General features: G+C 43.7%; 1 protein-coding gene and 2 pseudogenes across 2 annotated transcripts in view; 1 reads left to right on the top strand and 2 right to left on the bottom strand.

Annotated features, from left to right (window-relative positions):
- The window catches only part of C1h10orf143 (similar to human chromosome 10 open reading frame 143), a 36,597-nt gene extending 25,126 nt beyond the window's left edge, over window positions 1–11,471 (top strand). For both annotated transcript variants that reach the window (XR_015683066.1, NM_001401704.1), the window contains 1 exon segment: window positions 10,919–11,471. Coding sequence is in view for 1 of the 2 variants with exons in the window: in NM_001401704.1 (NP_001388633.1) it covers window positions 10,919–10,948 (30 nt within the window). In the remaining variant the exon portion in view is untranslated.
- Window positions 11,472–13,984: 2,513 nt separating this feature from the next.
- Window positions 13,985–16,600, bottom strand: LOC148007841 (nucleolin pseudogene; annotated as a pseudogene).
- Window positions 16,601–16,639: 39 nt separating this feature from the next.
- LOC148007840 (uncharacterized) lies at window positions 16,640–17,535 on the bottom strand (annotated as a pseudogene).
- Window positions 17,536–21,470: the final 3,935 nt, after the last annotated feature.

Below are 21,470 nucleotides of genomic sequence, written 5' to 3'. Positions count from 1 at the left end.
TTCCCTCTTCTGCATAACTTTTCTAGTGGTTTCCATAAACTTTGCATAAGCTGTGGATCTCTGAAGGAAGCACAGTGTTCACACCATCGGTTCAAAGTAAAGGGAGGTCAAAGACCGCCAGTCAGTTCTCAGCCTCTGCTGTAGGGTGGAATATCATAAAGTATATATTAGCATAATAATGCCTTTGTTATTAATATTGAACTTACTCTAAGAACAAGTTAATATGTTTTTGATAACCTCTGTAATTCTTGGGTTTTTTATTTTAAATTTGAAATCTCAATATTGTAATAAAATAGAACTGTATTTAAATTCCACATAGAAACCAGGAGAGTGAGCTTGTGGCTGAGTCTGAGTGTCAGAGATTGCCCCCTAAAGATCTTCAGAGAAGTGAATTGCTGTTCTGATGAGCAAAAGATTGAGTCCATAACTTACAAGCGTCTTCAGCTGACTGGCTGCTGGATTTTACAATGACAGGCACTGATTTTTGCACCAGACAGACCTGGCACCCTGCTAGCTGCCATTCACAGGAATCTGAGTAGCTGAAGTCATCAGAGCACTGCAAAAACAAACGTCAGTGTTGCGCTTCCTGCATGGAGGTGTGCGTTGCTACACTCTGTTGTCTGTCTGCAGAGCATCCTGTTGCATGCATGCTGTGGTTCTGATCAACATGCAGTAATTTGAATTCAGTGTATTTAGGTTGGTTCCCATGGCTGCCAGATATACCCTAGGATGCAGATAGGTCATACTTTCCTTGAGAATTGTCCCCCACTGTGGTTAAATTGCCTCTCTGGTTGCAACTGGCTGGCTCTTTTTCTTCCCCCCAACTTTATATCCCTGGGATATAGCTTTCAACTCCTCCTGTCTGTCAGAGGCACATTTGGAATTTGTGTGAGTTCCTGACACTCGGATAGCTTGTGTTCTGGAATGAATGGCTTAAAGGAGAAAAAAAATTAGCTCAAGCACCTGATTGGGTCCTTTTGACTAATATTATGTTTGAACAACAGTACCTGTTTGCTTAGGGTTTTCTGCTCCTTTCTAATTCCCCAAGCTTGCCTCCTTTAGTTTCATAGGAAATGAATCTATGAGCAGAAAACCTACATTGATATGTAAATATAATTTTTTTTGGTTAATGCTCAATATTCTTTTCATCTAAATTTCAGAAACTGACTTTAAAAAATCAGTTTCCTTTTATTTGTAGTTACTCTCAATAAAATTTGACTCAGGCTCAGGCGGTTTAATATTTACACCCACTGTTTCTAAAAGTCTTATGTAAATAAAGACTGAAATGTGAATTTGGAAAGTCACACCTCCTGCTATTTGAACAGACTGCTCTGCCTATATCTTCTTTCTCTCATAATACAGCTAGTTGCTCTCCTAAGCTTTTAAAATAATAAGACACTTACTATTCTTATATTTTAAAACATCAAAAGGTTCAGTGTTAAATAAAAAGCAAACAGTGTTTTTAGAGATGCAGGATCCCAGGGAGCAGTACTTAGGAGCAAATCACTGGTGGGCAGCAACTGCAAACTCCAGAGGACTTTATTAACCTCAGGCTCATTCATAGCCACTTGCCCGCATGCACAGGAGTGCTTCCTTGCCTGCTCACCACTCCCAGCCTGACTCAGGATGGCTCCCCTGTCTCTGATGGAGGCAGAGGCTATGTTAGGTTAGTTCACGTGGAATCCCTAACAGCGGTCTCACGTGTATCTCTCAGCTTGTTTGGTGACTTTCCCCTAAAGCCGCTTGTGACCTAAGCCTCTTTATATGTTTCTGTAGTGTGCTGCTCCAACTGATTTTTCCAGCTCTGAATCCTAGGCAGAGCAAAGCAGTCTCCTAGGACCTGAGCTCCTTGCCCCTCAGCTGCCTTTTATCTGTTTATTTGCACATGTATGTATTTATATGTGTGTGGTGTGCTTTCATGAGTGTGGACATAAATACGTGTTTGAACATGTGTGAAAGCTCTAACCTGACATCGAGTGCTTTCCATGATCCCTGTCCACTTATTTACTGAAGCAAGGCCTCCTACTGAAACTGGAGCTCACTAACTCTGACTAGTCCAGCTGGCCAGATTGCCCCAGAATTCCCTATCTCTTCCTCCCAGGTGTGGACTTCCACGACTGCTTGTCTTTTCATGGATTCCTGGGATTAGAATCAAAGTCCTCATGCATGCATGCATTTTTTTCTGTCAAGCCATCTTTTAGTCCTCTGTCATGGTTTTCTGTTTTCTGAGACAGGGTTTCTTTGTATACCCTAGACTGTCCTGGAATCCACTCTGTAGACCAGGCTGGCCTCAAATTCACAGAGATCCATCTGCCTCTGCCTCCCGGGTGCTGGATCAAAGGTGTGTGCCACCACTGCACAGCACTCTGTCAGGTTTTAGTCACTGAGTTGTTTCTCATGAAGGCATGGACCTTTCCTCAAGATATGTTCAGTCTCTCTACATTTGCACGTGATCTTTCCTTCTGATCTACCTCATTCATACGGTGGCGTCTATTTCAGTGACTGCTGACATGGGAGTTTTGATGCTTGCTTGTTTGATTGACAAGGTCTCACTGCATAGCAGAGCCTGGCCTTGACCTTATCGTGTAGCCTGGACTGACCTAGAGTAGTTGTAATCCTCCTGCCTCAGCCTCTAAGTGCTAAGATCATAGACACGAGCAGTTGCTGACCCTTCCCCCTCTAACTGTCCCAGTTCAGCTTGTGTTATGTGTCATCACTCAGAGCCATCTCCTCTCAGCCCCATGTCACCTGCTCTGAGGATTCCAATGAGTGTGGGAGTAGTGTGGTTCTGAGGCACTTAAGAGTCTGTCCCCACAGTTGTCAGGCCACTGCTTTTCCTTCTCTTACACTTCCACGCACAATGGGTGAGGACTGTTACCTGCAGATTCCCTTTCATTCTGCAAATGACTGGGCCCTCGACTGTCATTCTCTGTAGTCAGCTCGGCCATGGAAACACTGCTGCTCCCTGTCAGTCCAGACCAATCAGGTGAGGCATTCCGATGCTTCCAGGGGGCTGCAGAGTAAACAGAGGATCTGTGAGGGCTTGGGTCATAGTGTAGAGCATGAAGAGGGGTGGGGGATTATAAACAAGAGCCATGAAATGTGAGAAGCAGAGGAAGCCCTGTCACGAGTCCTCCGAGAGCTAGAGGGAGCAAAGTCCTGAGCAAATGAGTATTACTGTCATAGGCACAGGAGTGAGTGTCAAGGATCCTAGAGCCTTAGACCCATGGAGAAGTGGCAACATCTCCCCGGGAGTGGGGCTCAGAGGGAAGATGGCAAAGCCTTCCCTTTTGGTCCATGTGTGCATGATAGTGTGTGCAGAAAATGCCCACCAGAGCTTTCCCCAGCCAGATATTTAGGGTCTGAACACTGATCCTACCAAGATCAGCTAAACCTGCCTCCTTGATCCAGTTGGTCTTCATGTACTAATCCAGCATCTTCGTCCAGTTGGTCTTTATGTACTAATCCAGCATCTTTGTCCAGCTGCATGCTGTAGCCCCACCTCCACGTTCAACTTTATACTAAACATGCTGTACTTTTGGGGTGCTGTGGTTTCTCCATCAGCGAGCACAGACCACCCAACCTCAGTCTCCTGTCCATTTGTCTGTTTGTCATCCTCTATTCTTTCTGCTCCGGTCAGGTCCAAGTCCCTGGTGCTGTGACTGGACATGGCAATGTGGATGAAGAGTTAGGGTCGTAAAGGATATCCAAGAAAGTAGGGACTTACAATGACATCTGTGACAGGAGGGTTTTTGTAAGGGAGATTCATAAAGAGTGGGAGTTATAAGAGACATCTGTGAAGGTGGTTTTAAGGGAGAGTCACAAAGGGGAAGTTATAAGGGAAAGATTCATGATGTGTGAAGGGGTCTGTAAGAGAGAGGCATTACAAGTGGGGTTATAAAGGAAATCTGTGAAGTTACAGGGGAGAAAACTGTGGGAAGAAAGCCCTTTATGAAGACCCCTCATTCCAAGTTGATTTTGGACATTGTCTTATTCAATAACTTATATTCTCCCTCCCTCCCTCCCTCCCTCCCTCCCTCCCTCCCTCCCTCCCTAGTCTGGAGAGAGAGGGATCAAGCTCTACATTTGACTAGCTGTGGCCTGCAGGCAGCATGCGAGTGCCACAAGCCACACTGGTGGTGCTGCAGCCTGCCTCACCCCCTCCAAGAGGAGTGGCAATGATGTCCTGATTCTCTGGACTATTCTCAGTGCCCAGAGAATCTTGGTTAAGATCCCATCTGGTTCATTGATCCTGTGAGTGGGTGAACTGGCTCAGGGAGGAGTGTGGCCCAGGCTGAGTTGGGATAGACCAATGGCTTCTCAAATGTCATTCTGATAGCACCTAGCCATTCATGTTTTCTCTGGAATATAGTGACCAGATAAGAATTAAAATTATAGCTGTGTTATTTAGGTCATTTTAAGGTGCTGAGGACTCTAGGGTCTTTGTGTCACTAAAATAAAAACTAAAAACCCTTCAGTTTTGAATTTCCATAGACTTATAAGACCAAGCTGCTACAGGTATGTCCTTTGATCGCTACAAAGATCTGTTAAAAAGAAGTGATGGATTTTCTTTGAAGGACCTCTCACTAGCACCTTGGAGTAACACCATTGCCACGTTCAGGAGTCTGTAGCTTGTGGGCAAGTGGCCTCTGCCCTAGGCTTCTGACTGGAGGGCTCAGCTTCCTTTCTCCCAGAATACATAGTTACCAAAATTATTTCTAGAAGGGAATATACACAGGCCACTAACAGTAGCAGAAACCAAGAAAGTTGTCAAAAATCTACTGTTCCTGGTAGGTTTGTTGTTGCTTTGGCTTACAACTCCCAATTTAAAAGAACTCTTGGGTGGTTTAACAGAGAACTGGACACAAGCGATCATTGCGCTTCACTGTTAGATCCAGGCCCTGCTCATGATAATTCATAAGCTGTGTGTGACACACACCTTTAACCCTTCGCTCCTTAAAAGTCAGGAAGCTGAGCCAGGATTGTGGTGAACTGGAGACTATAACTACATAGGAGTTCTAGGCTATCCAGGACTGTGTAGCAGGACTCTGGTGGAAGGAAGGAAGGAAGGAAGGAAGGAAGGAAGGAAGGAAGGAAGGAAGGAAGGAAGGAAGGAAGGAAGGACAGACAGACAGAAAACAAAAACAAATGTGACTTAATTAAGCAAGCCATGAGCAGAATTTATCCTGCTAAAAGTTTGACACCATACTTCCTAGAAGTGTTTCCATTGTCGAGGAGGAAGACCAGGACACTTGCTATGGCTGTTCCTGCTCTGTGTTCTAGAATTTCCAGTTGGCACAGCAAGGCAAGAACAAAGAAGCACAAGAAGTGACAAGGACAACCAGAAACATTTAAGTTGTTTCCAGATTAAATCTACATAAAATACCCAGGAAAGCCTGTAGGTAAACTACTAAGCCAGATGGCAGAACAGAGGGATACGCAAAGCCATAGAGTCCTATTCTCTAATAATAATCCAGAAAAAGAAGCCTCACCAATGTTATCCTTCTCACACAGGTGGTTACTGTCAATTGTCCTTCGTGAATTTCAGGATTTCAGCAGGCCCACCACAGGGGGCTTTCTATGTTTGTTTGTCTAAGAATGTCTTAATTTCTAAATCACTGTTGAAAGATAGATTTGTTGGAAATAGAATTCTTGATTGATAGGTTTGGTCCTGAGGAAGCAGTGAGCACATCTGGAAACCACTGGACGTGAGTCTATTTCCATCTCAATAGTAGAAGCAAATAAGAACCTGGGGCCTATGAGATGTTCCGCAGGGAAAGGTATTTGCTGTTAGTCCTGAGGACCTAAATTCCATCCCCAAGATCCCCAAAAGTTGAGCTTGGACTTCCACATATATCTTGTGGCTTGCACATACATACCTACAAAACGAGTATCATCTTGCTTAATGAGAAAAGCCTGGTATTTTGTCATATCTTCCACCATTGCTTTATATTCCCTATGCAAGTCTTCCCAAAAGAAGCAGACTTTCTATTTGTCTGCAATGAGCTGTACTGCCAAGACACTGCAAGCCTTGGTCTGTGCCCTTAACTTCACCAGAGCTTAGCTCTGCCGAGCAGACCATCCCATCAGACATGCTTCTGGTGTTGGGTGTATGTCACCTTTGAGTCCCAGCATCTTAGGGCTTCAGCCCCTTGATCTCTGTGTGTCATTGTGGGCCTTGTGACCTGACCTGAGAGACTTACAAACTGGGACAAATGTGGAAGACACAGGAGCCAAAGCTGGACATGGTAACATATGCCTGTAATTGTAGCACTTGGAAAATGGAGGCAGAAGGACTAGGAGTTTAAGATCAGCTTTTGCTACATGTGGAGTTGGAGGCCAGGCAGGTTTACATGAAGCCCTGTTTCACAAAACAAAATTTAAAAATGAGGAGTGAGTTGGTGGTGAGTGGGGATTTAGGGACAGTGTGAGGGAATGTCAGTGGCCAGCTTCTGAAGACTGGAGTCCCTGTGCTCGTGTTGGTGTGACCTGTCCTGGAGCTTGAGTCTACAGGTTCTGCTTTCCATCCCTCTTCTAAGTCTAAGTGGGCGCAGAAGTGAAATGTCTCAGGGAAGACCATTTTAATAGAAGAGAAAAACTATTTGTTTTTCAAGCTTTGTGAAAGCAATGGCATGATTAGAATGGAATTGATTAAGAGGTGTTCATCCAATCTCATCCCCAGATCCTGGATTTTCCTGTAGGGGAGGCCCCCACCCTCTCCAGTAACCTCCCAAACTTCTCCAGACCTAGTCCCATAGCACACAAGAGCCCCATGGAAGAAGAGTCCTGTGGAGAAATGGGGGACATACTGCATTCTCTTTCTGGAAAACTGTTGTCCTGGTCCCTGAATGTCCTTAAGGACCATAGGAGGGACTTTTTCTTTTCTCTCCTTTTCTTTTTTCTTTTCTTTTCTTTTCTTTTCTTTTCTTTTCTTTCCTTTTCTTTCTTTCTTTCTTTCTTTCTGAATATTTGTTTATTATATATAAGTACACTGTAGTTGTCTTCAGACACACCAGAAGAGGGCACCAGATCTCACCACAGATGGTTGTGAGCCACCATGTGGTTGCTGGGATTTGAACTCAGGATCTCTAGAAGAGCAGTCAGTGCTCTTAACCGCTGAGCCATCTCTCCAGCCTGGGGACTTTATTTCTAAAGGGATACCTGTCGTGTGTGTCATTCTTCAAGGATTTGGGCACATGGCCTGTGTGTTCTTTATAATCTCTTATGTTCTCATATGATGGTCTTCTATGATCTTGGCTGTTAGACGATATTCTTCTGTAGTCTTACATGCATTTACTTGATCATAGATATTCTTCTATGATTTTGTATGTTTTTATATGACATTCTTAGAGTCTATGATTTCATGTTTTGTGTATATTCTTATGTTTATGATCTTGTATGTTCTTATGATTTTTTTATGATCTTACATGATGTTCTATGATCTTATATTCTGTACTCTTGACTTTTATATGATCCTTATATTGTGTGATGTTCTGAGATGTTTTTCTATGATCTTGTGTGTTCTTGTGTGTGCTATATGAATATTTTCTATGATGATATATGATCTTATGATATTCTTAGGTAGATATTCTTGTGTGGTTTTTGTATTTACTTATGATCTATGTTATTATATGATATTCTTAGATGTTCTTATATGATCTTTTATGTTGTATGTTCTTAAATGATGATCTTGTATGTTATATATTTATATATGTTCTTTTTTTTGTTTAGCTGGTTAGTTCATTTTTGTTGTGGTTGTTGCTTTTTGAGACAAGGTTTTTCTGTGTGGCCCTGGCTGTCCCAGAACTTACTTTGTAGACCAGGCTGGCCTTGAACTCACAGATATCCACCTGCCTCTGCCTCCCAAGCGCTGTATATATTCTTTAGATCATGCCTGGCTGTATATATTCTTTAGATCATGTATATAAGTTTTCATATGTCCTCACATATGCTCTCACATGTTCTTGAGAAGCAAACACTCCACCATTCTCTATCATGATATATAGTTTCCTCTTAACCTCAATGATCTTGACCTTTCAGGCAGATATTCTAATCCTGCCTGTGTGCCACATGCACACCAAGCTCCTGTTGTCATGGTTCTAGAACATTCTGACCGTAATGTCATTCTCATTTCCTTAAATGCCTCTGCCTCATAAGATAGTCACACATGTGTGTATTCTGGCTTTCATAGCATTTTTTTTCATGTCACAGATGTGAAATGAGTTTGGCCTAATGTTGTTTGTGTTAAAATGTTAATTTTGGTCTCTAAAAGTGTTTACAAGAGTGCATTGGTACAGAATTTATAGATTGATATAGATTTAAGTTTTTCTTTGGTATAAATTTCTATATTGATACAAAATTTATAATTAACATTGTTACCCTTAAATAGACATTGTGCCTATACAACTCGTTTAAAAATGTAAGGCTTAGTCCTAGTCTTTCTAATAGCTGCTATTACAGACAGTTTAGATGATTAAATAGCACAGGTTAAGGGCCAGATAGTAAACTTACGGCTATACTAGATTCTGATTTAATTATAATGAAGTGTTTTCAATTTAATCAAATAAAAATAGCTAAGAATAGTCAAGCTTTAACAGTTTAGATATAATATACATACATACATACATACATACATACATACATACATAGTCTTCAAAAACATCAGAAATCCATCCGACATTTAATCATTTTATTATTATTAGAAATTTTGACTAGAGACATGTCTCCTCCTGACAATACCCCTCCTTCACAGTTCAAAGAAGAAATTAAACATCAAAACCTCCACATAGAGTTACTCCAATAATGACAAGGTTGCCACTAGACAAAAATTGCCCTATTCACCTATAGACAAAATACTGTCCAAAGAGGACAAACCGATGTGGGATAGTTGACTACTAAGCTCTACCAAGACAGGGTAAGCTAGTCCTTCCTATTCCTGCTATATTTCAAGGTCTGTCAGTTCTGGGCCAGAAGGGGCTATCCAGGTAGTCAGCTGTCTCTATAATTTTTTTAAGTTTTGGAAGCTATGCTTTTATGCTTTCTTTATATTCAGGTTATATTTATTTTGTTCTCGGATTTCTAATGGATTTGAAGACTAGTTGTAGTCTCCTAATCAGATTTAACATTGAGAGAGATGATACAGATTTTCAGGTGGTAATGCAAGCTAAAATCAAGACAACTGAAATCTAAAATTATAAGCTCTTTAAGTTAAGATAGATAATAAAGTATCTATTGACTAATAGGATTAACTAGATTTTAATTATATATCGTACTTTGTAATTTACATAATTGCTGTTGTTGTGCTCAATTTATGTTTGAGAGAAAAGAGCCTTTTTAATTGGACAAAAAGGGGGCAGTGGAGAGGGTTTGGCCTAATGCTGCCTGTGTTGTAATATTAATTTTGGTCCCCAAAAGAGTGTATAAATGTAAGCCACTGAGGGATCCTGCCAACAGTTGACTCCAGTTGGTAAATAAAGATGCCAACAGCCAATAGCTGGGCAGGACAGACAGAGGCAGGACTTTAAGAATTCCCTAGCTTGGGAGAGAGAAGAAGAGAATCGGGGTGTAGGACACACCAGCCATATAAAAATTCAGGTAAATGGCTCTAATGGCTACTTCTTCAATTGGATCTGGGGTAACAGAGATGAAATACAGATTTTAAAGAAATTAATTCCAGAATACCAGAGGGGAATGTTTACTAGCCATGGGAAGGATTAGAAGTAGCTTTTGAGCTACCTAAGATATCAAAATTATCTGACATATATGTATGTCTTTCATTCACAAATCCAAATAACTCTTGGGCGGGTGTGCCCATGTGACCTGTCCTACACACCCCGCTGGGAACACAGCACAGAGCTGGCTAACCAAATATCGCTACACAAGGTGAGCCACAGAGCCATTGGCATAAAATGGGTATGTGGCCGCCTGCCATTCTTCTCCAGGCAAGGCCTGAGTCTCTCCCCTTGGCAGCACGTGCTTTCTGGAAAATGAATGAGACCTTTGGCTGGATGGTCATCTCCTTGTTTCCTGGCCACCCAGCATTTCTGGATCTTAGCCCCCTCAGCAAATCCATTAGGCAGGGATGTCCAGCCTTCTTTTGCCTTTGGCCAAAAGTTCCTTTGATAGGACCTCTTGTTGCACAGTAGTGCAGTGCCTGGCCAGCTGCCATCCTTAGTCATCTGGTTCTCCCATCTACTTCTGTGTGGCCATGAGAGGCCTGCATCAGGAGGATGGTGAGGTACCCTAGTGGAGACAATTATGATCCTGGGATGCTTCCAGATATCCATATGGGTATCAAACCACACTGCTATTGTTCTGAATCTTGATTAGGTATTCCAACAGCATGTTTAAATTTTTATTTTATGACTAGCTGAATGATATTTTCATTCTTTTTCTCCAAGTAATAGAACATGTAACATTTGTTTATACTATTGTATGTGGTATTAGGAATACTTATAAGTACCTTAGTTACAGTGTAATGAGCATTAATACACATATAAGTTATGACTTAGAAGCCGTTATTTACTAGGACAAGCTGGGCCTGGTATCACTTCTGTAATCCCAGTACTCCATACTCCAGAGGTGGTACACAACAGCTAGCCTATACACTCTGTGTGTATGTGTGTGTGTGTGTGTGTGTGTGTGTGTCCCTCCCCTGTTAATATATTAATTATTACTGGTTTTTTTTGTTTTTTTTTTTTTGAGATGGACTCACTGTGAAGGCCAGGCTGGCCTGGAACTTATTCTGTAGCATAGGCTGGCCATGCTTTTGCTATAGCTTCACATGTGCTGGAATTATAGGCATCTGTCATCACCCTAGGCTAGCTTAGTTATTCTAGTGTTGGTGACTATCTAACTGAAGCCTGTTAATGAATATAGTGTGAATTAATACTCACAATGTGTTCTTTCACCATTGCAGGGCCATTTTAACCATACCAGCAATCATTAGAAGATGCAAACGGGACAAAGGAAGATTCCAGTTGAGTTTGAATCCTCACATGATGGCCAGTGCACATCCCGTACATCTTGCTTGGATGCCCACCTATTCAAATGATAGTCAGGGCTCCCTGCAGAGGTTGTCTGCCTCTCAGGTAATCCCACTGTCCTCTGCAGAAGGCCAGGAACATTCTGAGTGGGGTGGCTCACCGCATCCTCTTTTCTAATGTCTTCTGCTGGACAAGAAATTATCTAGAAGTCAGAAAATTCTGTATCAAACTGCCTTGGGCCTCATAGCTCATGTAATCATTAGGCTCAGCCGAGATCTCCCTGCCTGTGGACTTTGGGTTGTTTCTGGACATTACTGGGCTGCTTATATACTCTTTTTAATTAAAAGACTTATTTTTGTATTTTAAATGCTCTATAATGTTGAAGTGAATGTTACTAAATGCTGATGCCCAATCAAACTATGTAATTCTCCAATTGAAGTTATCAGGGACAGAGCCCCATTTATATTAAAATGGAAATTATGGACAGCTGTCTGGCTTTGGTGTACTGTGTAACTCACTGACCTTGTTTTTCCCAGATCAGGAAGCTTCCTGAGCAGATGCCCTACAGAAATGCCTGGATAATAGAACTGATTCCATGTTCTTTAACTGGAAGCTGGAGGTGGGCCCCAGCCCTGTCTCCCATGTGTCCATTATGTTGTTAACTGGGTGTGTGGGGCTGGAGAGATGGCTCAGTGGTTAAGAGCACTGACTGCTTTTCCGGAGGTCCTGAGTTCAAATCCTAGCAACCACATGATGGCTCACAACCATCTGTAATGAGATATGATGCCCTCTTCTGGTGTGTCTGAAGACAGCTACAGTTTACTTATATAATAAATAAATAATAAATAAAAAACAAAACATGGTGTGTGTTCCCTGCCAGGAACACATGGAAGAAGCCATTCTACACTAACCCTGAGGTGTGGTCATGGTGAGGCCCACACTGCAGAACAGGGACAGGGGGAACCAGGCAGCCAGATTAGTGTGATGTTGTTTATGAGGGAGATGCTCCAACATCACAGGACACAGCAGTTAAACTAAGGAAGAAGCCAGCACTCCAGCTGGCTTGACATGACAGCCCATGCCCAAACAGCTAAGACTGAGAGACAGGCTGTGGTTTGTGGCCTTAAAATATTGGAGGAAGGTTGTTGTTTGTTTGGTTGGTTTTTTTGTCTTTCTCAAAAATAACAATTTTATAAACCTTCTAAGTTTCCATTTATTTTCATCTGTAAACTCTGCCCCCAGATTCATTGAAAAGGATGTCCATATTTTTGTGCCAGGTGGTTTTGTGCTTGGAGAAGCACACAGTTCAACCCAGACTGTGAACCTAGCAGTCCTTCTGACTTCATCTACCCCATGAGAAAAATCGCTGCCCCATGCTAGAACTCAACAGACTCTGATTCTATCTTTTGTCCCCTAAAAGTGTCATGAGTGACCTTAAAACTCTTAAAAACTTACATTCAGTGTGTGTGTGTATGAATGTATGTATGTATGTATGTATGTATGTATGTATGTATGTATGTATGTAGTGTGTATATATGGTGTGTGTGTGTATGAATGTATGTATGTAGTGTGTATATATGGTGTGTGTGTGTATGAATGTATGTATGTAGTGTGTATATATGGGGTGTGTGTGTGTGTGTGTGTGTGTGTGTGTGTGTGTGTGTGTGTGTCCCCAGAATATGTGTGGAAGTCAGAAGATAACTTGCTGGAGCCAGTTCTCTCCTTCCACCATGTGGGACCTGGAGTTCAAACTCAGGTGTCAGGCTTGGCACAAACACCTTCCCCCACTGAACCATCTCCAGCCCAAGAAGCTCTTTCAGGCTCTTTCTCCTCATCTGTGTTGGACAGTGGTGGCACACAGGATTTTCCATCAGCATTGAAAGCAGCACATTTCCCTTTTCTTCTGTGAAACCAAGCCAGGGGAGATTACCAAGGGGAAGGGCCGGAGGGCAAGGAGAGGTGGGCCAGCTTTTGGAACCAGTTGTTTCATCTGAGATGCCTGGAATTCTAGACTGTATGGAGCAAGAGCACCAAGGAGGTGGCACTGGGCAGCACATGAGCTCCTTTAGAAACAAGTGGGGCTCTGACATCCCGGACTTTCTGTCTTCCCCATTGACAGCTTCCCATCCCAGCAGGAATCCGCCTGTGGCTGTGCTAGCCTCAGAAAGTACCATAGCTTGGCATCTTATGGCTAACTCTGACACCTTCACCATCCTCACCCTCACCTTGACCCCACATGCCCAGCTCTATAATGCTCCCTCTTCATGACTGTGACCACTGGTCATTGGACCCATCCTCTCTTCTGTAGACCATGTAGCTGTGAGGGTGTAGAGATGGGGAGCATTAGCGTAGCATCTTGTTTAAAATGGTCTTTGTATGAGCATAAAACAGTTCATAGCAGAGGAATGGGATAACAAGCCCACCCTGGGAAATCACAGGAGGCAGTGGCCTGCAGCAGCTCTTTGCTTCTAACAAAATGTCACCATTAAGTGTCGTTCACATCAGAATCATTCTCATTTTCTTGTAGGAAAAAGATGGTTTGACACATGGGATAAAACTATAAATTTAGAATATATAGAGAAGCTCTATTACTCATCTTTTAAAAGTTGTGTGACTGGGTAGTGGTGGTACATGCCTTTAATTCCAGCATACAGGAGGCAGAGGCAAGTCGGTCTCTGAATTAGAGGCCAGCTTGGTTTATAGATTGGGTTCCCAAACAGTTCAACCCTGTCTTGAACATATCACAAAACTTTTTATGAATATCCAGTTAAAACCAACAGGGTGTCTCTCCTGATATGAGATGTGTGTGTGTGTGTGTGTGTGTGTGTGTGTGTGTGTGTGTATATATTTCATATTCACATTCCAAGTTAGATTCCACAGTTGTGTCCTTACTGTCTTGGAAAGTCCTCAGAAGACTTTGTCATTGGACAGGAAACAGGAAGTACCCCAGAGTTCTCTCGTTCAAATGAAAGGGGAAGACAGGAACAGAAGAAACTTTTTTAACTTTGACTTCTGTTTTTATGGCTTGAATTCTGTCCTCTGGCGCCTTGGAAGCCTCCGCTACCTCCAAAGCTTCCCTGGCCTCTGCCACCATTTCTGCCTCTTCCTCCTCTGCCCTCACCTCAGCCACGTTCACATGGAGGGTTAGTTGGTCCACAGGTAACTTTCTCTCCATCAATTTTACCATCTTCCATGGCCTCATTGGCAGCTTAGGCATCTTTCCCACTGTGGAAGGGGAGAACCAAACCCTTTGGAAGACCCAGTCTCCTGATCAGTGTCTATTCTTGCATGAATGTAGCCCTCTAATGATTCTTTTAAGGTCTCTTCAGGGGTTTCCTCAGGCAGACCTTTGACAGAGTTTTGGATGGCTGACTCCTTGTATTAGGCGATCCCCTGGGTCCTTGTAACTCCAGCCTGATTGCTCTGCCCTCAATCTCCATTTCCCTACAGAAGTTTAAAGCTTTAGCATCTTCAAATGAAGCAAATTCTATAAACGCATGCCCTTTAGATTTGCCATTTGGATTCTGGGGCACTTTGATCAAAGTTGCTTTCTCAAATACTTCCCGAAGAGTTTCTTCTGTTGTACTTTAGGAAAGTTACTTTAAGCCGAAGTTTTTACCTCCCCACTCCAGGCACTTTCCCAGCTCTCTCTTGCCTTGTCTTTTCTCTGGTATAGCAGAACTCTGCCCATCAAGCTCTGCCCATCAAGCTCTGCCCGCTGCTTTTCTTAGACTCTTTCTCTGAGTTGACTTCTGCCTTAAACTTACGAGTGATTCCTTTCCCTCTCCCGCCCTTGCTGACCAATCTGATCTCTGGCACCTTCAACACTCCATTCAGCCTCAGTAATGTTGAAAGACGATGTTGGCAAAAAGTGTTCTTGCAGCTCGAACTTTCTAACTGTCTCTCTCTTTTGTTCTTCTGCTTTAATTTTACCAAGCATTTGTTAAACCAGTGAGTTCCCAGGCCTTCTCTAGGTCTTTAGCAGATTTAAAATTCACATACCCAAAGTTTGTAACTGTCTTAATTATCGAATGTTTATACCAATAAAGACACAGAAGGTATATACTGAGGTAAAAACTTGCTAACTCAGGGAGATAACTTTGAAGTATATATAAATACCTATTTACAAGCCTTAATCTACAACTCAACTGCTAGCTCTTGAGAAATCTCTTTCGGTCTTTGTGTGTCATTCCATCTAGCTAGTCTACCTTTCTCTTGAGTTTCTCCAAACCTATGAGAGCTCAGCTCTCTATCCTAGAATACTGTTTTACCTGTGTCCGGCCAGATGCTTCTCTGTTGTTCCTGCAAGCCCAAAGAGAAAATCCCTCTGTCTTGCCCAGAGCTCCTTCCATAAGGGCTCTTCCTAGCTAAAAGAGAGAGCTCTATCAAAGGTCCAGTTGCTTATAAAAGAAGTCTCTATATTGGTACTCTTTTTAAAAAAATTTTATTCATTATATATAAGTACACTGTAGTGTACTTCAGACACACCAGAAGGAGGTATCATATCTCATTACAGATGATTGTGAGCCACCATGTGGTTGCTGGGATTTGAACTCAGGACCTCTCAAAGAGCAGTCAGTGCTCTTAACCACTGAGCCATCTCTCCAGCCCTTATATTGGTACTCTTTTTTTTTTTTTTAAAGATTTTATTTAAGAAGTCTCTAGCTCCTTCCCTAAACCCTTGGCAACTGAATTGTAGGCTTACATTTTTCAAAATTTACTTTAATAAGGGTTTTTAAACCCTTCAATCTCCCTTCTAGCCCATCTGCCAGAGGTAGGAGAAAAGGAAGGTTAATAGGAAACGGGATGTGGATCTGTTTAGAAGTAGCTCTTTGGACTGGATATTGGTAGTCCAGTCTAAAACACCAAACACAAAACAGTAGCAGCAGCTCAGTCCAGAAGAAACTGTGAGGCTCTGCCAAACCGGCATGAATCCAAGGAAGTAGCAAGAAGCAACCAGAATGCCACAAAAATTTCCCTGGCGCTTTTCTCTCTGAAGTCATGACAAGCAAAGATCAACGAAGAAAGCAAGGCAGGCCAATGCAGGAGTGTCATCAGCGAAGACCAGCAAAGAGTTGCAAGGCAAACCAGTGCAAGAGCATCATCCAGTCTTTTGGGTTATACTCAGACTCTGTCTAAACATCACATGACCTCTCAAGTGTCTGCTCCAGCAAAACATCACATGCTTTTTCACCAGGCAGCTTCCAGAAAAACACCCCATATCTATTCTCAACGAAACATCCTCTCACATGTCTGCGTCAGCAAAATATCCTCTCACAAGACAGTTTTCAGGAAAAAAAAAATCACATGGCTCAACTGAGTCTCCAACAAAACCAGAAATTCCCATTTCACTGAGCCATGTCACTGTCGTGGTGGAATGGAGGGCTACCACCCAAGTCAGTAGGGGCCGAACCGTGTCACCTTTACGGTAGGGTGGCTCAAGGCCACCCAGCTGAGTTTGCCTCAGGTCAAAGAACACAAGGCCTTTCCTAAGCCACTTGCCTTAAAATAGGCAGGAACTTTCCATTTTAATATTCCTATTTATGGAGGATTTTAGAGGCACACTCAAACTGCAATTCTTCAGAACATACCCAACTGCGTCTGACAAATACCATATCTATCTAAGCTGTGTACTTTGCTAACAATTATGTTTTCTATGTACAGTCATCAAATAATTCTGTAACGAAAATTTCTGTTTGTACCAGTTCTGACAGCAAGATCAGTTTTAGTAAAAAGTCTTTGGCACTTTTTAACTCTGCAGCAGCAGATCTGCCGGGATTAAGATTCCCAATGAGCAGACTGAACAGTGTGGTTGTTCTTCCACTTCCTATTTCTTGGTATCAGGAGCTTCTTTCCACTTGGCCATTTCCTTCTTTCATTTCCCAGGTGCTGCTAAAACAGGCTCCTCTTCTTTCCCCTCTTCATCATCCTCTTCATCTTCCTCACGGCCCCACTCTTGACTTTCCTAGGAACGACTTTTACAGGAGCTCTCTCCCATTGGGCCAGTATGATCTTTGAAGTGCCTTCTTCATAGTCATCTTCCTCCTCACCTCTCTCCTCTTCCTCATCTTCCTCATCCTTCACCCTTTGAGGCAAGAGCAGCAACTGCTGCCTTTCTGGTTTTCACTGCTTTCACAAATGGCAGCTCAAATGAATCCTTCTCATCTTCGTCCTCACCACCACCATCCTCTCCTCATCACTGTCTTCCTCCTTGGCATCCTTATTGCGCTTCGTCCCCTCAGCTGGAAAGACAGCTTCCTTTCTAACAGGGGTTGCTACCAGTGCTTGTGTGTGTGGTGTGTGTGTGTGTGTGTGTGTGTGTGTGTGTGTGTGTGTGTGTGTCAACTTTAACCTTTCTTGGTTGTGAAATGATTACCTTCCTTCCTGGGGTTGTTGGCCTGTTTTCTGAGGGATGACTACCTCTTCTCCACTGCTGTCATCCTCATCATCCTCATCATCTTCACTGTCTGCCACCTCCTTTTGGGGAGGAGCCATTTTCTTGGAGTCACTGATTTTTACTGGCCTTTGTGAGTTTCACAATGATGTCAGGTTATGGCTGCAGCATGTATGGTGAGAGAGCAGCACCGAAGAGCCTAGGGAAGCTCAGGCAACTCTCTATGGAAAGCTCAGCTGGACACTGGAGCACATACAACTGAATGCCACCGACAGCTAGCACCCGAGGCAAAAGATGCCAATGTCATCTTAAAAGGCAGCCGAGAGTTGTGTCTTAACCAGGCCTCACTTGGCCAGCCCTATGCTATGCATTCCCTGCTGCCTATTGGTATATGTGGAACTAGCAAAGAGCTGTGCTGATAGATGGATGCTTCTTCAGCTCTGGAAGTCCCTGGGGGTGGAGCATGCAGCCGGCTGGGGGTGTCCAGGTCAGCTGTCCTCACACACAGCTTGCTCTTCTTGCCAAGCCACTTGTCAGCACCACAGGTACTAAGCACAGCCCATTAGCCAATAGGCAGAACCTGCACAGATTTCACTAAACTGGCTTTCCAGCCACCCCTTGAGGAGTGTGAAATGGGATTAGCCCTTCCCAGTGCCTCATTGTTTCTCTGTCAAGTAGAGGAGAGAGACATTTCCTGCCGCCCAAGGAAACACTGGACATTTATGTGTGTGTCTTTAGATAAGTTCTCATTTGTCCCTTTTAATCTGCCACTGTTGGGTTTTACATGAGGGTAAAAGCATGAAAGTATACAACCCTTTAAGCATGTTTTAAAGTAAATTGGTGGCAATTTCTAAACCAACAACTTGAAAACATTCACCCCAGAAAGTTTGAGCATGGTAAATCCTTAACAGAGAAGGACATGTGAACACCATCCAAGCTGCTTTACCTAAAACACAATTGTCTCCACTTCTTTTGTATGTATGTGTGTGCACCTGCTTGCCTGTGGTGACTGGAGGTCAAGCTCAGGTGTCATTCCTCAGGAGGCCACTGAACCTGGACCTTGCAGTATGAGCTAGCCTGGCTGGACAGAGAACCCCCGTCCTCACTCCCTACACACTTAGGTTACAGAACACGTGCTGCCAACCCAACTTTTACATGGAAGGAAGTCGGGTCTTCACGCTTCCTCAGTGTGCTAGTTTGAATAGTAGTGGCCCCCATAGATTCATGTGTGAGTGCTTGCCTCATAGGGAGTGGCACTTTTAGGAGGTGTGGCCTCGTTGGAGGAAGTGTGTCACTGCGGAGGAGGGCTTTGAGGTCTTTTAAGCTCAAGTCTGGCCAGTGTGAAGCAGTCTCCTGCTGCCTGCAGATCAAGATGCAGAACTCTCAGCTCCTTCTCCAGCACCTATCTGCCTGCACACTGCCATGCTTCCTGCCATGATGGCAGTGGACTAAATCTGAAACTGTAAGCCAGCCCCAGTGAAATGTTTTCCTTTATAAGAGTTGCTGTGGTCATGATGTCTCTTCGCAGCAATAAAACATTCAGCAAGACCTTGGCACACCGAGCCATCTCTCTCCCCACATCTAACATGATCATTTCAAACCTCAAGCTGATGATTCTGTGAATTTCTTGAATTTCCTAATAGTCTTTCATGACAAATTCTTTCATGATTAATTTGAATTAGCAGAAAGAATTTAATCTCAAGGATTGGGAATGTCTTCTCAAATTCCCAAAAGTAAATGATGACTATTGATGACCCATGGCATTTAAAGACGTCTGGGAAAATAGCTATTTAACCTTTCAAGCTTGTGTGTGTGTGTGTGTGTGTGTGTGTGTGTGTGTGTGTGTGTGTGTGTGTGTGTGTGTGTACATGGATGACCTGTGTGAGGAGGTCAGAGGACAGCTTGGGGGGTGGGGTACTCCTCTCCTTTCACATTTCTATGGGCTCCCAAGACTGAAATCAGGTTCTTGGGCTTCTTCAGCAAGACCTTTTGCTCTGCTAAGCCATCCTGCTGGTCCTGTTTAAGCCTTTGAGCCCATTTTTAGTCAGGCTATTGTGTTTGGGTATTGAGTGCTGTGGATTTCTTGCCTATTCTAGGCAGTAATCCTGCCTCACATCTGTTAGCATCTCTGCACCGGTGTCCTCTGCACTCCTCGTTGCTGTTACAGGTGGGAACTGTTCACTTGTTTCATTTGTTCTTGTTGCTTGTGCTTTGTGTTCATGTGTCTCTGCTGTCATTGCCAGGAACAGTGTCCAGAATCCAGCCCGCTCTGTGCAGAGGGAAGTTCAGGTTCTTCATTTAAGTCTGCATTCCATCTCAGTCTGTCTTTCTTCTCCTCCCTTCCCTTCCTTTCCCTTCCTTCCCCTTCCTTCCCTTCCCTTCCTTCCCTCCCTCTTTCCCACCCTCCCCTCTCTCCCTCCCTCCCTCTCTTCTCCTCCTCCTCCTCCTTCTTCTTCCTCTCTCTCTCTCTCTCTCTCTCTCTCTCTCTCTCTCTCTCTCTCATAAAGATCCAGTTGTTTCTTTTACTATGTGTGCATCCAGTTTTCCTGATTTCACTTGTTGACAAGGTTGGTGTGGTGTTAGTGCTTGGCTGATGGGAGTGTCACTATTAGGAGATATGGCCTTGTTGGAATAGGTGCAGCCTTATTAGAGGAAGTGCATCACCGTGTAGGCAGGTTTTGAGGTCTCCTATTGTTTAAGCTCTGCCCAATGTAGAAGAGGAACCCATGATGGAGAACTCTCAGCAACTTCTCCAGCACCATGCCTGCCTGGAGACTGCCATGCTGCCTGCCATGATGATAATGGACTGAACCTCTGAAACTGTAAGCCAGCCTCAATTAAGCATTATCTGTATAAGAGTTGCCTCGGTCATGGTGTCTCTTCATAGTAATGAAACTCTAACTAAGGTAGCTGGCCTTTCTACATTTTTGTTGAAGTTTGTCCTGCCATTTCAACAAGGTAGGTAAACCTGGGTAACACTATTCTAAGTGAAAGAAGTCACTCACAGGCAAATGCCACATGTTCTCAGGCACATGTAGGATCTAAAAAGTTTGTGTTCAGAGAGAGGGTGTAGAAAGATGGCTGCCGAGGGCTGGGGCTGTTTGAGATGGTAGTTAAGGTACACCGTTTCCATTATGGAAGATGAGTAAAGTCTAATGTTCTGGTGTGCAGCATCACCCCTGTAGGTAACAAATCATATCACATGGGGAGCGATCTGAGAAGAGGGTAGATGTCCAGGCAAGTGCTCCCGTCCTGGAGTAAGGAATGCCTGACAAGCCACACGGACCTTGGCTCCATCCTGAATGTGGAAAAGCAAGGGAAGGAGAGAACACTTCAACAAAGGATCCTCAGATGCAGGTCTGGCCTTCCCAGGGGCTCCCTGGCCTGCAGCACACCAGGCTGGCCTCACCCTGACTGGCAGGACTTTCTGGGCACTACCCCAGCTAGCATCTTGTTCTGAGATGAGTAAGCAAGTTGTATTGGTTTCAGCCTCATGGCCTGGGCTACATCATCCATTTCTACCCATCGTATACACCCCTGCTATTCCTCCCAGGATCACAGAGGGGCTGCCACACAACACTTGCTGTTTGAAAGTGCCTCTCCAGACCTCCTCACTGGATCATTTAATGTGGGTTGGGACCCGATATGTGACATAACTATTTAACCCTAGGCTCACTACACCTGACATTGCAAAGTGAAGCCATAGGCACAGGCTGGAGTTTGATTCACCCTGGCTTTGCCCCAATTGATACCTTTGGGACATCCATGCCTCGGAACCCAGAAGTCTCAGAGGCCACCTGTGGCCTTGCACATTCCTTCTCAGAAACGGACAGGTTAAGGTAATGTCTTCAGAACTGTTTCTTCCTCTCAGAAGCTTTAAAACCAGGCTGGGACCATAAGGTTAGTGAATGGCCCCTAGAGACAGAAAATGGCCAAGATCTCTATGAAGTTGTTGCTTCCCTGGGCCCTCATGAATCTGAACTTTTTCTGATTTAAGGGTTTGCATTGCTGGCTGGGTGCTCTGGCCAGAGCAACTGAGAGGGGCCATGTGTCCCCAACTAGAAACCAAGACAATAATAGGGATGTTAGGG

This window comes from Rattus norvegicus, chromosome 1, assembly GCF_021556685.1.
Source record: "Rattus norvegicus strain SHRSP/BbbUtx chromosome 1, alternate assembly SHRSP_T2T, whole genome shotgun sequence".
NCBI lineage: Eukaryota > Metazoa > Chordata > Mammalia > Rodentia > Muridae > Rattus > Rattus norvegicus.
Note: the sequence above shows the minus strand (reverse complement) of the source record. Positions and strands in the feature narration are given on the sequence as shown.